We start from the raw sequence: 16,541 nt of genomic DNA on the forward strand, positions 1-16,541 counted from the left end.
AAAGCATCAACACCCAGCAGAGGGCACCCCCAACCACAGTGGGTGCGCTTTGCTGCAGGTCAACCTCCTTGTCCCCAGATCCTGCAGAGCAGCTGGTGCCCCAGTGCCCCACCAGTATATCCATAGCCCCATCCCCTCCCCCAGCACCTAAGGGGAGTCCATGGGGGGCCCACACATGCTCTTTTGTCAGCCCTGCTCATACGTCTTTGGAGTGTGTCAAAGCCAAAGTAGGAGAACTGCTTCTATACTAACTATTACAACAGAGTAGAAATAACTGAAGATGCTAGTTACATCATAGATGATGTTGTTCAGGCAGGCTCCTTAGGTGCTCTAGAAAATTTTATCCTCTCACATCAGACTTTTGGTGCACCCAATTCTTCGCTTCAAACTGGTCACCTTGCTGTGACTGTTTTGCTTCTCCTCCCAAATTTCAACCTTAGTATGAAGATAAATGGCCAGATTTTTAATAGGTCTGAAGTGGGATTTTCAAAAGATGTGGGTAGGATTAGGTGCCTAGATGTTTACTGAGAATTTTATTAGGCATCTAAATCCCTTTAAAAAATTGGCCCCACAGCTCTTTGCATTGTGCATGGAATTAAAACAAAAGTGTAGGGTCCTACAGTTTGTGGAGGGGAAGGGCTGGGGACTACTTTTAGTTCATTTGTTTAGATACAGTTTTTTAAAGGACTTTTTTTATTGTAAGATTTACTGATGATATGTTATTACTGTGGTTCTGAAAGAACCAAGCACATCAGTTAGAAATGTTTCACATTCTCTGGCCTTAAAGTAGAGGAGCAGCTTATAATGAAAAGAATATATCTTGAAAAATGGAGAAATAAGAAGAGAAATAAATTCAGCCTCAAATGGTGATTGAAATCTCCAAGTCAATTTACAGAAGGCTTCAAAGGCCTGCGAAGGTTGACAGAATCTCTTTAGCATGAGGCCACTTTCATTTTTGCATCAAGGTTTACAGTTTTAAAAAACAGGAAAAGCTCTGCTGTCAGGCGAAACAGGTTTGAAAGCAGAGCTGCATGTTCATGAAAGCCTGAAATTGTGCACAACTGTAGATAATGTTAATGTGTCCTCGCCAGATAGCTGAAATAATACATTTCCTATATTGGATGCATTAAGCAATTACTCCGTTTGTAGTTGAAACCATATAATTTTCTTTCTTTCCTTGCAGTCGCAACGCCGTGTCACGTTTCACCTACCAGACGGTTCCCAGGAAAGCTGCAGTGACAGTGGGCTTGGAGACCATGAACCCAGCAGCAGTGCTAGCACATCGCATCCGCTGCCCCTTGGTTTCCCCCAGGAGGAGTATTATGAACAGGCTTCCCCCAACAGTCGGACAGAAGGAGATGGCAATTCAGACCCAGAGTCCAGTAAGTGATGTTCTTTAGGCATATTTGTCCATAAATCTTAATAAGATACAAGTGGGCTAATTTTAAAGCCACTGATTCAAGTTTAATACTAAATTAGGGTGGGAAAATACTGTTGTGCTTGCTCACTGTTATATTTTAAAGACAAGGATAACAAAGATCAAAGCAAATATTTGTGACCCTTTTGTGTTGAAATGTTCTATGGCTTTTGTAGCTGGTTTGCATCATTGTTAGTTTGCAATGGATGTGGCAGGCTATACTGCAGTGGCACTTTCTGGTTGGCTGTTGCTGCTGCTGCCTTTTGTAGCCACACCGATGCTCCTTGAGAACTGTCCTGCTTTTCACTTTCCCCCCTTCCATACTTTTCCCAGCTTTGCATTCTTTAATAGCAGCAGAGCCCTCTGGGGCAGCATCACTGACATTCTTCAGAAATTAAAGGTCCTTGGTTTAGTGCCTGTGAGAGCAACTGTGGTATGTGGTAATCAACCAGAATGGCATTCTTGTTGTCTCATATTGCTTAATTCTACAAGTGGCACTGGATGACATCGGGAAGTAGGTAGGCAAAGTTGTCATGTCAAGGTGTACTCAGAGCCAGCTTACAGCGAGTGTTTGATTAGAACAAGAAACTCTTTTGTAACTGTCACACGCTATGACAACCTCTCCCTGGTTGGACAAACACTGGATTCATGTACTTTTCTTCTTCCTTGGGTCTAGGCAGGCTCCAGATACTGTCTCTGGCCTTGAGTCTCATTCTGGCCATACAGACTCCTTGATGACACCCCTTCTCTGAAGTGATACCCAACAGCTCAGGTCCCCAAAACCAGTACTGAACCCCCTTCCTGCAAGTTTCTCAACAGATTAAAAACACCCTCCCCCAAGCTCTACATTAACACACAGGGTATGTCTACACTACAGCATTAATTTGAGTTAACTTAATTCGAAATAATTAATTCGAATTAAGCTAATTTGAATGAACACATCTACACACAAAACCCATTTCAAAATAGTATTCTTGTTTACCATTAACCCATTCAGTAGCACATGCCAGTTGAAGCCAGGCACTTAGAGGCTGTGCAAAGTTAACTTCTTATACAAATATGCAGAAAGCACAGAGATTGACAGATCAAGGCAAAACCAACAAAACCTTCTCTCCCTCTGGTGTCCTCACTAATCTGAAAGCTGCCTGGGTTTTTAGCCATCTCTTTCAGGAATCGCTGGTGCTCACTCTGTGGACTTGGTCTTCTCCCCTTGATAAAGGATAATATTCCCTGATTCCTGAAGCAAATTCCCTTCAGCTTCCGTCAGTCTGACAGACTGTTCCCTCTAGCTCAGAAGTGTGCCTCTATGTTTTTAAAAGCCAACCCAACACCTGGTTTCTATTTTCTTTCTCTCTTTTTTGTAAAATCTATTTTCCACTCTCTTCAGATAAACTGGAGAAAACTGGTTTTACTTAGGTTGTAGCAATCCAGTTGTTGCAGGGCCAGGTTATTAAATCGTTGCTGGTCTTTAAAGACCAGCCCTTTTAGGGGTAGGCAACAAAATGCTATTCTGCCTCTTCTTAGCATAAAAGGTATGATGAAAGCATACAGCAAAAGACAGAGGACATTAACACACAAGGTATGTCTACACTACAGCATTAATTTGAGTTAACTTAATTCGAAATAATTAATTCGAATTAAGCTAATTCGAATGAACACATCTATACACAAAACCCATTTCGAAATAGTGCGTCCACACTGAGTGGACCCTGAACCGAGGTTAAGGCTGGCCTGAACCAGTGCCGGCAGGACATCAGGTTAGGAATTAGTGTGTGGGGTTGCTGCCTGAGGCTAACTGAGCACTGTTCTTAAAGGAACCCTACTCTCACCCCGGACAGACAGTTATCAGGGTTCCCCGCTTGCTTGTCTACGTCGATGAGGGACAGCAAAGCAGTCCTGTCTTGGAGTGCCCTAAGTACCTGCACTCGGGACACCACATCACTCGGCCACATGGAGCCAGAGTTGCCCCTGGGCACGCTGGTGCGTCTTGTAGGGTCGTTGACATCAGCCCGGCTGCACTTGCTGCAGGCTGTCATCCGGGAGGTCCATCGGGGGGCTGTCAGGATCCAGGAGGCCCTGCAGGAGAGCGTCCACCCTGAGGAGCCCGAGGAGCCACCCCGGTCCTCCTCACCAGGGGCTCGTACCCCATTCCTCCCTCATATCCTTCCACTTACCCCTCCCTAGCCCCCCTTCCTGATGTCAAATAAAAGACACGTATGTTCAAAAATAGAAACTGGGTTTATTGAACAAAACTGAGGGGAAGGAATGAACCTTTAGGGAGTCTGGGAAAAGGAGGTGGGAGAGGGGAAAGGGAAACCTGGAAGGAGGGAGCTGGAAGGGGGAAGCAAGGGGAAGAAGGGGGAGGGGAAGCTCAGGGCCCAGGTTTGGGGGTCTTGCTGGACTAACTTGATTTTCATGCAGTCTTGCTCCTGGGTTCGCATGTGGCCTTTGGTGGCCAGGCTGGCAGCTATCCTGCCATAGACAGACACATTCCTCCATCTAGTGCAGAGATCATGGATGTTGGGGCATCCCCACCAAACCTGAATAAGGTCCATGATCTCCATGCTGGACTAGGAAGGCGCCTGCCTTATCCAGACCCTGTCAGGCTCCTGGGAGCTGGCAGACTGCTCCTGGGGAGCGGTGGAGGGCTGGCTGCCACTGGCTTGCTGGCTCATGTTTTGGGGCCACTGGGTCAGGGGCCCTGGTGGCCACTGCTGACTCTGGGCTGGCAGGCTTAGAGCTGGCACAGGCACTGTGGCTGGGGTCTACCCCTTTAATGGCTCTGGGGCTGGGGAAGAGGAGAGTAAGTTTTCTTGGTTGTGCCCAAAGTGGCCACCAGGGCTCCCTGGGAAGGCCTGGAGGCCCACTATTTCGAATTAAGTGTCTAGACAGCACTTAATTTGAAATAACTATTTTGAATTTGGCGTTACTCCTCGTAGAATGAGGTTTACCAAATTCAAATTAAGAGCTCTGCTATTGCGAATTAATTTTGAAATAGCGGCTTGTATGTATAGATGCTATTAAAGTTAATTTGAAATAATGGCTGTTATTTCATATTAACTTTGCAGTGTAGACATACCCAAAGAGAGTTCATAATATTAAACAAAATTCATAAGTTTGACATTGGGAGGATTTGCAAAGCCTGTCAATAACAATGTCACATTCACCTCTTGATAGGGTTGAAAGACACACACAATTCCATTTCACAGGACAACTAAAGATCCTAATTTTTAACAATGGAAAGAAAATGAGTTTATTCAAACAATTTCTCTGAAGGTATTGATAATATTACAAGATGGTATTGTATTAGTCATATGTGGTATTTCACAGACTTGTTTATTAGAATGAATTTTTTTTTAAGTAATGAATAATTTACCCTTGCAAGTTCTGATGTTTTGGTATTGGGGAAATATTTCTGAGACGTTCACAGAAATATCAAATTATTTTGTTTAAAATATTTATTATTTTCCTCACAGAATATTATTTATTTTATGAATGGCTCATGAACAATTAACTGGGCATCTTCAGTAGCTGACGTGTTCAGCAAATGTGATGGCTTGTTTACATAGATTTACATGGTTTTCAAAACAATGCTGAGGTATTCCTTGTTTGGATGTCCTTGAATGATTTGAGCTTGGAATTCACTTTTATTTGTATTCATGCTAACAGAGCTCAGCTTTTCTCAGAGCATAACCATGAAAGGCATCACACACGATCAAAATGAAATTAATTTTCAAATTTGAATTAATATTCATGTTTTTGTTTACTATACACTCAACCCTGTTTTTCACTCATACTTCACCAAAGTATTAGACACAGAAGAGAGGTGCACTCTTAGCCTTGACTTGACTGCACAGGACATCAGAGTGAAAATAATGCATGAGAAATCACTACGTTAGGCAAAAGTGCACAGATGCTGCCTTTGCCACTTAAAATGAGGTTCAGGTTGATATGTTGCTCTTTTTTGAACCCAATTTCCGCAGCTTTAGATCAGAAGAAAAATGGATCACTTAGGAAGCCTCTGAAATGTCAGTCTGAGTCTAATAATATCCACACTGACAACTGTATGCCATTGACACATCTCACTATGCAGAGAATGAGCAGACACCTGATGTCTTTTTGAGTGTGAAGTTTGCAGAAAGTTTAGTCACCTGTTTCAGAGCTGCCTAATTATCTGACAGCTCAGTTTTAAACTTGATACCATGAATAATTAGTGTTTCTGAAGTGTGAAGATGTGTTCTCCTCTAACTTGTATTCTTTTTCGATAACCTAACTACCATATACAATTGATGCAGTGTGACATCACCCCTTTGGTTTGAAGAGCACAGCTGCTTGTGCATCCTGTAATTATTACTGCTAGGGCATGTATCTGATGCAAATACCTAGAGCCAGGCAATGCAACCTCATTGTGTATTTACACAACAGAAAATATCAAAGTGTCCTTGGAAACAAGGTTGGCATGTTTATCATTGAAATTGCTCATTGCTGTAAGTTAACTTGTATCACAGTAGCATTGAGAGCCACAGAAATACCATGTGTCAGACATGTAGTTGTGTTAATCTGTTTCAATAAAACAACCAAGACTCCTGTTGCACCTTAAAAACTAACAAATATATTGGGGGCATAAGCTTTTGTGCATCTGACAAAGTGAGCTGCAGCCTACTATACTAAGATGAGGACCTGAAATCAAACTATGTGTTATCACAGGCATTTTGCAAGGCCTAATGCCAAGGCTCAATGGTCAAGACTTTGCAAATCAAAAGCAAAGTGAAGCTGTGAGCAGAAGCAGGCTCTGCTAACAAAATCTGGCATGAACAGGATTAATGGTAGAAAACATTAACTGGTACCAGGCACTGTCTGGAAGCACTTTCCAGAGGGGTCGTAACAGAACACCTCATGAAGAAACAGCTCGGTACCAACACACTCCCCACAAATAGCAGTCGTGCTGATCCAAGTTCAGGACACGGTCTAAACTGACTGCATGATTAGATAGTGACCAAACCTCCATGAACAAGGTGATGGGTGGTGTCTAACATCGGAGGGTGGTGACCTGATATGTCACGAGTGATGTGTAACTTGTTTGTACCTACATATAAAAATATACCCTGAGAGAGCTGTCTTTGTCCAACCTAGGGGCAGTGGCAAATTCCATGCCACTGAGTCAAGTCCATTGTCATGGTCACACATTCTTAGCCTACTTGTAGACATCTGATCCAGGGAGGAAGCTATTACTGTAGTTCATTTACAATAAACCTGGCCAGGCACCTTTGATCTTTATCTGATTGTGTGATGTTTGGAGGCTCTCTTAGAATCTGCTATGTTTGCTACTTGTGCAAAGCAGGCACAACACACCAGAGGAGCACACGCAGGTAGCCAAACAGTTATCATCATTGGACACAGCAAGAGACCTGTCAGGATACCAGATCGGTGACTTCTGACAACCAGACCCATGCAAGTGTATGCCCCAATAAATATGTGAGAAATATCATGCTGACCAACTAATTTGTTATCAAAGAATTGGGTAGTTTTTTGCCAAAATGTGTCACATGTCCATAAACTCCACCAAACAAGTTTAATTTTCAGCCTATTTCAGAATGGCCTGATAAAGGTGAAGCAACCACCGCCCAGTTTGTTTCAGGAACAGACATAAGGCTAAAGTTAAAAAGTAAGAATATGAAGTAAAATGAAGCACTAGTATATCAGGTGGCTGAGACTACTATAAAATGAGGAGCATGGCAATTATTCCTTCTCAAGACCTCGTTATAGTAATGGGACTTTCTTAATCTGAAACATTGACCAGAATATTGGGTTCTAGTTGTGAATGTGAAAAGCCTTTAATAAAACTGCATAGTTAGAACTGACCCAGAATTTATTAAAATCCCTATCACAAGTAACAAATGTCCCTTGCAACAGGGTTATATCCACAGGCATTTGCTTGCTCTTGCTTCTCCTTTGTGTTGCTCTTTGGTGCTTTTCTTCTCTTTTAAAGAAATGTATTCTTAAATAATCATTGATTCTCATAGGGTGCATCTGTACAGCACAGTTATTTTGAAATAACTGATGGTATTTCAAAATAATGCAAGCATCTACACAGCAATGCCGTTATTTTGAAATAATTTCAGAATAACAGATGGCTTATTTTGAAATCTGTAAACCTCATTCCATGAGGAATAATGCTTATTCCAAAATAGCTATTTTGGAACAGCAATGTGAGTGCTCCACTGCTGCTATTTCGAAATAGCTCTTCCCCAGGGCTATTCAAAGTAATTTCTCCCCAGAGCTTCCTGGGGCTTTAAACTGAGGTAGCACATCCACATTTGAGAAGCCTGCCTTGGGCTAATTTTGAGGCTTCCCTTTAGTGTAGACATGCTATTTTGAAATAAGCTTTTTCGGGAAAAAGTCCACAAGAGTTTATTTTGAAATAAGCATGCAGTATAGATGTACCCTTACAGAATAATAAATATGAAACAAGATGGGTGTGAAGGGCGATGCTAGTAATTGGAAGCCCTGTCCTAAAATGGAAATATTTAAGACAAATAAGCACTGAAATTACCAGTTGAAAGTTATCAGTTGATCTATTGGGCTAATAGCCTTATTATTGAGCCTCCTACTAAAATATCAACAATATCAATTGAAACAGAATTAATATCAAACTTACTAGCTACAACAAAATGACTGATGCAATTTGTTGAAAGAAGCAAAAGATCCTCTTAAGATTAACTCCACCTGGAAAATATTGGAGATTCAGTACGTCCCCAACTCACTCTTTCAAAAGTGTTTTGTTCCTCATAGGCACAAGACTTATGAGGAACCCTATAATAATTAAATGTGATCATAGAAAACAAATGTTGGAAGAAATTGTTTCTGGTTTCAGATTTCTTGGTGGAGGGGAAGATGGGAAGTATTACAAGAATACAATATTAAATAAAAACATATTTTCAGTGTCCTTTTACATATACATTTAAAAATTGGAGAAGTATTAGTTAAAGCTCTTTGGTTTCCATTAGGATAATTTTTCACTCAAGAAGGAACTCTGGAGTAACATACAGTATTGGAAGTGCTTCATAATGCAAAGCAGATGCCAATAAACTCTGTTGTGTTAGTCAATAGCAGCATAAACAGGCATGTAAACTGTTAGAGGAAGTTAAATGTTATCCTAGAGCAACAAAATTAACTTATGCAACTTCTTTTTCAGTTTTCACTTCAATATATAACATGCCCAATCTGTTGCCTTTGCTGAGAATAAATTACTTAAAATAGTAAACTGTTCTGAAAAAAAAATCTTTCCCTCTTTGACTCTCACAACACTTAAGCAGAGGCATGTCTTTAGCTGTGAATCTAAGTTGTAAGGAAGAAATGTAATAGAGATTTACAATTTGATTTACAATCTATTACATGAAGGAAACAATGTTAATGCAATGTTATGAACTCACACTTAAAGTCAGGAAATGGAAAAAAAAGTATTTATCATTCCCTAGAGGTGAGGTTGGCATGCTGGGCTTGTCTCTCTCGGCCTTCTGCTACAGCTGTTCTGCCAAGAACCTGGCTTCTCACTGCAGTACTATGGTGGTACTGCTGTTTTGGCTATGACATGGGGTATTTTGCCACTGCTGATTAAAATTTCCTAAGGGACACTAGGGAGTTTTTAACTCAGATAAATCCCTGTGGAATTCTATGGGACAAAGTAAAGGAACTTTAGCCCCAAAGCTTTTTACCTGCTGAATTTCGAAAGCTCGCTGCAAACAATGGAAAGTGTTAAGCAAGGATCTTTTATCATGAAAAGTGTTAGTAACTCTAAAAGTAGATTTTTGCCAACTCCCATTCTAAGGGTTTGTGAGGGGATTCAGGGCTGTGGCGTGGGATTGGGGGTATAGGAAGAGATATGCGCTCTGTCCTAAGAGTGTGGGCTCTAGGATGGGGCCAATGATGAGAAGTTTGAGGTGCAGTAAGAGGCTCTGGGCAAGGACCAAGGGATGCAGAATTCAGGAAGGGTTCAGAGCTGTGATAGGGCATAGGAATATGAGAGGGGATGTGGCATGCTAGCTATAGGAAGGAGTTTGGAATGGGCTGAGGCTCTGGGCTGAGGCAGAGGGCTGGGATGTGTGGGGAGGGGCAGGGATGCTGGCTCCAGATGGCAGTCACTGTCAGCTCCTGGAAGTGGTGCCACATTCCTTGACTCCTAGGGTCACGCAACTCTCTGTGATGTGCACTGCCTCCACCCACAGGCACCAACCTCACATCGCCTACTGGCCACAGTTCCTGGCCAATAGAGAGTGGAGCTAGTGCTTGTGGTGCAGGCAGTGTGTGTAGTTCCCCTGGCCATGCTTTCACTTGGGAGCTGCAGTCACAGGTTCATGCTTCCAGGTGCCACATAGAGATAGGTAGGGAAGCTGCCTTAGCTCTGTTGTGCTGCTGACTGGACTTATAGTGGCCTGTGCTAACCAAAACCTCCAGTGTTCCATTTGAAACAGGTAATCCAGTTGTAAACCAGGCACCTGTAAGCTCTGTGTTCCTCCCTTCCACTGGCCCTAGGCCCTCCTCAAGGAGCTGACTCAATGTCCATGTGTGGGGCCCGCCTAGCCTGAGTCGCTGGCCTGATCCTTTCTCCCACGTGAGGTTGTTGTTACTGTTCCTCCCCTCCCCTGCACATTCCTATGCATCCCACTACTGATTGCACACCACTTTTCTTGCCAAAACTGTCATTTTCCAGTTTGCTCTTGACAACTGATGATCAGCTGGCAAAAGCAAACAAGACAGTGGCCCAGTTTTTCCAAAACAGTTGGAAAGGCATAGACAGGGCTTAAAATATGAACTGTCCTGGCCAAAGTAGAACATATGGTCACTGTAAGCATGCTTAACAGCTGTTTTATTTTCAGTTGTTTATAACTTTTTGTTTCTCTTTCAGCAAGCAAATGTGCTATAGCTCAGTGTAGATCACCTCCACATCAATTGTCAAACTTCATCCAGTTTTTCTATAGCCTTGTAAAAACAGTTTGGTTAGATTTTTCTTTTCTCTACATGGTTTGTGAGGGGGGTTCAGGGCTGGGATATAGGGCTAAAATGAGAGATACAGTATGTGCCCTGGGCTGGGGGTGTGGGCACTAGGGTTGGACCAATGATGAGAGGCTGGTAGTACAGTCAGAGGCTCTGAGCTGGGGCCAAGAGATGCAGAGTGCAGGAGGGGTTCTGAGCTGGGATAGGGTGTAGGAATGTGGAAGAGGATGTGGCATGCCAGGTGTCAGTGGGAGTTTGGTGTGGGAGGAAGCTCCGGGCTGAGTCAGGAGGTTGGGGTGTCTCTTCCCCTACTTTTCTTTAATGCAAAAGCAGCTGAAGGAAGGAGTTGCTCAAACTAGAGAAATGGTCTGATATAAACAGGGTGAAGTTGAATAAGGACAAATGTGAAGTGCTCCACATAGGAAGGAACAATCCGTTTCTCACATGCAGAATGGGAAGTGATTGACTAGCAAGGAGTACTTTGGAAAGGGATTTAGGGGTCAGCGAGTACGTCTAGACTACCGAGCTTTTCTGGGATACCAGAGATATCCCAGAAAAACTCTGCCAAGTCCAAGAAATGTGTCAATTTTTCTGAAAAACTGTTGGAAAAGCAGGTGCATTTTGTCAGCATCCCTGTAAACCTTGTTTCATGAAGAAGAGATGTTCTGAAAGAGGGTTTTTTTCTGACATTTAGCCCCATGTAGACAGGCCAAATGTTGGAAAAACCTCTTTTGGAAGAAAAGTGGGAAAAGATACGCAAATTGTACTTCGCAATTTGTGTATATTTTTCTCACTTTTCTTAGTAGTGTAGACATAGCCACAGTGGATGACAAGTTAAACATGAGTCAGCAGCATGACTGTTGCAAAAAAAAGCAAACATGATTCTGGGATGCATTAACAGGAGTGTTGTAAGCAAGAAACAAGAAGTCATTCTTCTGCTCTACTCTAAGCTGATTAGCCCTCAGTTGGAGTATTGGGTCCAGTTCCAGGCATCACATTTCAAGAGAGATGTGGAGAAATTGGGGAAGGTCCAGAGAAGAGGAACAAAAATTATGACTTATGAGGGAAGACTGAAAGAATTGGGCTTGTTTAGTTTGGAAAGGAGAAGACTGAGAGGGGACATGATAGTACTTTTCAATTATCTAAAAGGGTATTATAAGAAGGAGGGAGAAAAATTGTTCTCCCTGGCCTCTGAGGATAGGACAAGAAGCAATGGGCTTCAATTGCAGCAAGGGAGGTTTAGGGTGGACGTTGGGAAAAACTTCCTAATTGTCAGGGTGGTTAAACACTGGATTGCCTAGGGAGGTTGCCTAGGGAGGTGGAATCTCTATCACTGGAGATATTTAAGAGCAGATTAGACAGACACCTGTCAGATATGATCTCAATGGTGCTGATCCCACTGTGAGGGCAGGGGACTAAACTCAATGGGTATGTCTATACTACAGCGCTAATTCAAACTAACTTAGTTTGAATTAATTAATTCGAACTAAGCTAATTCGAACTAACGCATCCAGATTAAAAAACAAGTTCGAATTAGCGTTTTGCTAATTCGAACTAGCATGTCCACATTAAGTGGACCCTGAACCGGGGTTAAAGATGGCCGGAAGCAGTGCCAGCAGGGCATCAGATGAGGACTTAGACCGTGGAGCTGCTGCCTCAGGCTAGCCGAGGGCTGTGCTTAAAGGGACCCGACCCCCACCCTGGACAGACAGTTCTCAGGGGTGCCCCGCTTGCAAAACAGTCCTGGCTTGGAGTGCCCTGAGTGCCCACACTGGGCACATCACAGCACTCGGCCATCAATCCGGCTGCACTTGCCGCAGGCTGCCATCTGGGGAGAGAGGGCAATTGGGGGGCTGCAGGAGAGCTTCCACCCCCAGAAGCCCGCAGAGCCAGCCCAGTCCTCCCCATCGGGGGCTCGTACCCCATTCCTCCCTCACCTCCTTCCACTTACCCTTCCCTAGCCCCCCTTCCTGATGTACAAAATAAAGAAAATGTGTGGTCAAAAATAGAATCTGTCTTTATTAAACAAAACTGGGGGAGACTGGGAAAAGGAGGTGGGAGAGGGGAAGAGAGGGAGGGTGGTAGAGGGGAGGGCAACTAAAATGATCAGAGGTTTGGAAGAGGTCCCATATGAAGAGAGGCTAAAGAGACTGGGACTTTTCAGTTTAGAAAAGAGGAGACTGAGGGGGGATATGATAGAGGTCTATAAAAGCATGAGTGGGGTGGAGAGGGTGCATCAAGAAAAGTTCTTCATTAGTTCCCATAATAGAAGGACTAGAGGACACCAAAGGAAAGAAATGGGTAGCAGGCTTCAAACTAGTAACAGAAAGTTGTTCTTCACAAAGCAAAGAGTCAATCTGTGGAACTCCTTGCTGCAGGAGGCTGTGAAGGCTAGAACTAGAACAGAGTTTAAAAAGAAGTGAGATAAAGTGATAGAGGTTGGGTCCATGGAGTGGTATTAGCCAGGGGGTAGGGGTGGTGTCCCTGCCCAAAGTTTGTGGAAGGCTGGAGAGGGATGGCATGAGACAAATGGCTTGGTCATTGTCTTCGGTCCATCCCCTCCAGGGTCCCTAGGGTTGGCCACTGTAGGCAGACAGGCTACTGGGCTAGATGGACCTTTGGTCTGACCCAGTACGGCCATTGTAAGCTCAGGGTCGGGGGTCTCAGTGGACCACCTTGATTTTCATGTACACCTGCTCCTGGGTGGCCAGGCTGGCAGCTCTCCTGCCCTAGACAGCCACTTTCCTGTGCCTAGTGCGGCGGTCCTGGACAAGGTCCACGATGTCCGCACTAGACCAGGTGGGTGCCCGCCTCTTGCGGTCCCGGGCAAGCTCCCGGGAGCCGCCAGCCTGGTCCTGGGAAGAGGGGGAGGGCTGGGGGGCATCGGGTGGCTGGCTCGAGCCATGCCAGGTGCAGGGTCTGCTAGCTGGGTGCTGGCAGGCTTGCACCTGGCCCGGCCATCGTAGCCAGCCCATGCCCCTTTAAGGGGTCCGGGGCCGGGAGGGGGGCAGACGAGTTTCCCTGGTGTTGGCCAGAGTGGTCACCAGGGAAAGCTGGGGAGGGCTAGCCTCCCACTAGTTCAAATTAAGGGGCTACACACCTCTTAATTCGAACTAGTAAGTTCAAACTAGGCTTAGTCCTTGTACAATGAGGTTTACCTAGTTTGAACTAAGCGCTCCACTAGTTCGAATTAAGTTCGAACTAGCAGAGCGCTAGTGTAGCTCCTATCAAAGTTAATTCGAACTAACGTCTGTTAGTTCGAATTAACTTTGTAGTGTAGACATACCCAATGACCTCTCAAGCTCCCTTCCAGTTCTAATGTTCTATGATTCTATATTCCACCAATTCGAGGAGCATGCCTCTAAAATCCCACCCGTGTTGAGAGAACATTAACCACTTTGAACATTGTCTAAAAGGTTGAATGTTTCATAAAGTTACGTTGTGAATACAGGGATTAATAATGGCAACTGGTTTGCAACCTTAGCTATTGCAAGTGGTGGCTGATACCCGCTGGAATAATTAGTAACAAGATCCTGTAATCCACCTGTAATCCATCTGGTGAAGGTGTGCAGAAGAAACTGAAAGCAAACAATCAACGTGAATTGTCTAGCCATGGGGGAAAATGGCCACATTTTATGTCTGATGCTTAGAAACACTTTGCTGCTGAAATATGTTCTTTAGAATTTGTAAGTAAAACCGTCCTCGTAGGTGGATGTCAGCTCATGCTGAGATAAGAGATTGTGGATGGTATTGGGTCTCTTGTTCCCCTGCTGAATAGAGTCTGGTGTATCCCAACAGGAATGTGCTCTTTGTTGTAGGATTTTGAGAAAATGCTTCATTGTAAATATTCATTTCACCTTCAAAATCTTCATCAGATGTGGCATCACTACAGTAGGGGTAGCATTTGACATACAACTGAGGTGAAACAGCATTTAACAGTCAACCAAAAGGTTGTAGTTGATTTTTTTTCTCAAAAATTATCTCTTTTGCCTTTTAACTCTACAACCACTTTTGAAAAGATCTTCTATTCCCTGCCCCCCAATAAATTATTATTCATGCTCATCCTACTGTACTGATGGACAAGAAGTGTAGTTTTAAGTATGTCCAATGGGTCAGGACTTCTGTACCAGATTTTTCATCCTAAAATGCATTCAGACCTAAGATATGAGTAATAGGGAGACCATAAAAATTGTTTTATTATTTTTAAAATTTTGATTAAGAATGAATGGGGATGCTTCCATTGTAATTAGGAAAGATGAAGCCATCTTAATGAAATATTAACCAACCCATACTCAAGCAAGACACATTCATTTACGGGGTTGAAAAAGTTTGTCTGTCTTCCCCAAAAATTGCCATTGTCATGCCCCTCAATCCTGGCTTGGATTGAAAGCAGAAATAGTGTGGATGAGACTGTTCTCATGACACATATGTTCAAAGTAGAAACAGGAAGCATCAGAAATGTTTTATTTCCTAGAGTCTCAGGAGATCCAGGCACTGTAAATATCAGAAATCCAACTGTTAGTGAATTGACCACCTGTCTGAAGGTCTCTGGTGGATAGATTTCTGTTGGTGCTTGTGAGCCATGGAACATTTGATAGCACTGAAGACAGTCAACATTGTGAAGTCTCCTAGAATCCCTAGCATATTAGAAGCTCTATACCACCCATCATGCAGTGTCTCTCTTTCCTTTGGGTCCCACAGTTGTGGAACTTTTGCTTGATCATAGTTCATTCTTTTCGCAGCTGTATTTAGTTGTTAGGGTTATATTTTCCCCCTGTAGTTAATGTTTTCTGATTTTAAGATATTGTTAAGCCAAGCAATTGGTCTCAGGTGGATTTTCTTGTTTGGTGTATATTTTCTAGAGGCACCTGGTCTTTTAGGGCATGTCTACACTACAGGGTTATTTTGAAATAGTTGATTCAAAATAAGATATTTTGAAATAACGCGTCTACACACAAAATGCAGTTCAAAATAGTGTTCTGCTATTTCAAAATAGCACGTCCACACTGATTGGATGCTGAATCGCATTTAAGGGCAGCTGAAACCACTTCCGGTAGGGCATCAGGTCAGGAGTTCCTTTGTGTGGCTGCTGCCTGAGGCTATCTGAGGCTTGTGCTTAAAGGGACCCCCCTGGACAGCCAGTTCTCAGTTCCCTGCTTGCATGCCTACCTCGCTGAGGGACAGCAAAGCATTTTTGTCTCTGCCTGCTTTGGTTGCCCTGACTCGGGACACCACAGAACTCAGCACCATGGACCTGGATCTGCCCTGGGCACTCTCATGCTTCTTTTGGACGTGTTGCTGCAAGCCTGGCTGCGCTTTCTGCACATCGTCCTGGAGCACTGGGGAGACCAACAATGGACCCAGAACATCAGGATGAAGAAGGACACCTTCCTCGAGCTCTGTGAGTGGCTCGCCCCTGCTCTGCGGCAACGGGACACACACATGAGGCCCGCCATTCCCCTCCACATGCTTGTGGCCATCGCCCTCTGGAAGCTCTCCATGCCAGATAGCTACTGATCCATGGGGAACCAGTTTGGCATGGGGAGATCCACTGTTGGAGCAGTGCTCATGCAGGTATGGCAATCTTCAGCCACTGTGCCAGGAGCGAGGGTGTAAGGAAGGGTTGTGGGGCCCTAGGGAAAAGGAGGGAGGTGGTGCAAGTCCCCTCCACGGGAGGGTTTGGTCTGTCCCACCCACACTATGGACTGCCCACGGTGGCCAGGATTACAGGGGGGGGGGGGTTGCTTCTGGGAGTGGGGGCATGGAGCAGTGGTGGGGAAGGAACATTCTCAGCCACCCTGGTACCCCAGTGACTCTCGGATTTGTGTGTCCCTCTGCGGGTGGTCAAGGCCATCAACAGAGTGGTGCTCCACAGAGTCATCCACCTCACTGATGTGGACGTGCTGATCGAGGCGTTTGGCGCCCTGAGCTTCCCCAACTGTGTGGGGGAGGGCAATCGACAGGATGCACATCACCATCCGTGCCCCGGACCACCAGGACTCCCTGTACATCAACAGGAAGGGACACTTCTTGGTCATCCTGCAGGCTGTGTCTGACCACCGGGCCAGTTCGTGGACATTAACGTGGGCTGGTCCAGCAAAGCACATGACACCCAGGTTTACTGCAACTC

The 16,541-nt window shown here is 44.4% G+C and overlaps 1 protein-coding gene across 5 annotated transcripts in view; it reads left to right on the plus strand.

Annotated features, from left to right (window-relative positions):
• The window catches only part of PCDH11X (protocadherin 11 X-linked), a 1,122,530-nt gene that overhangs the window by 793,683 nt on the left and 312,306 nt on the right, over positions 1-16,541 (plus strand). For all 5 annotated transcript variants that reach the window (XM_075940729.2, XM_075940728.2, XM_075940730.2 and 2 more), the window contains one exon: positions 1,184-1,382. In XM_075940729.2, the coding sequence (XP_075796844.2) occupies positions 1,184-1,382 (199 nt within the window). The remainder of the gene's footprint in view (positions 1-1,183; positions 1,383-16,541) is intronic.

This window comes from Pelodiscus sinensis, chromosome 13 (assembly GCF_052426305.1).
Source record: "Pelodiscus sinensis isolate ZL-2025 chromosome 13, ASM5242630v1, whole genome shotgun sequence".
NCBI classification, from domain to species: domain Eukaryota; kingdom Metazoa; phylum Chordata; order Testudines; family Trionychidae; genus Pelodiscus; species Pelodiscus sinensis.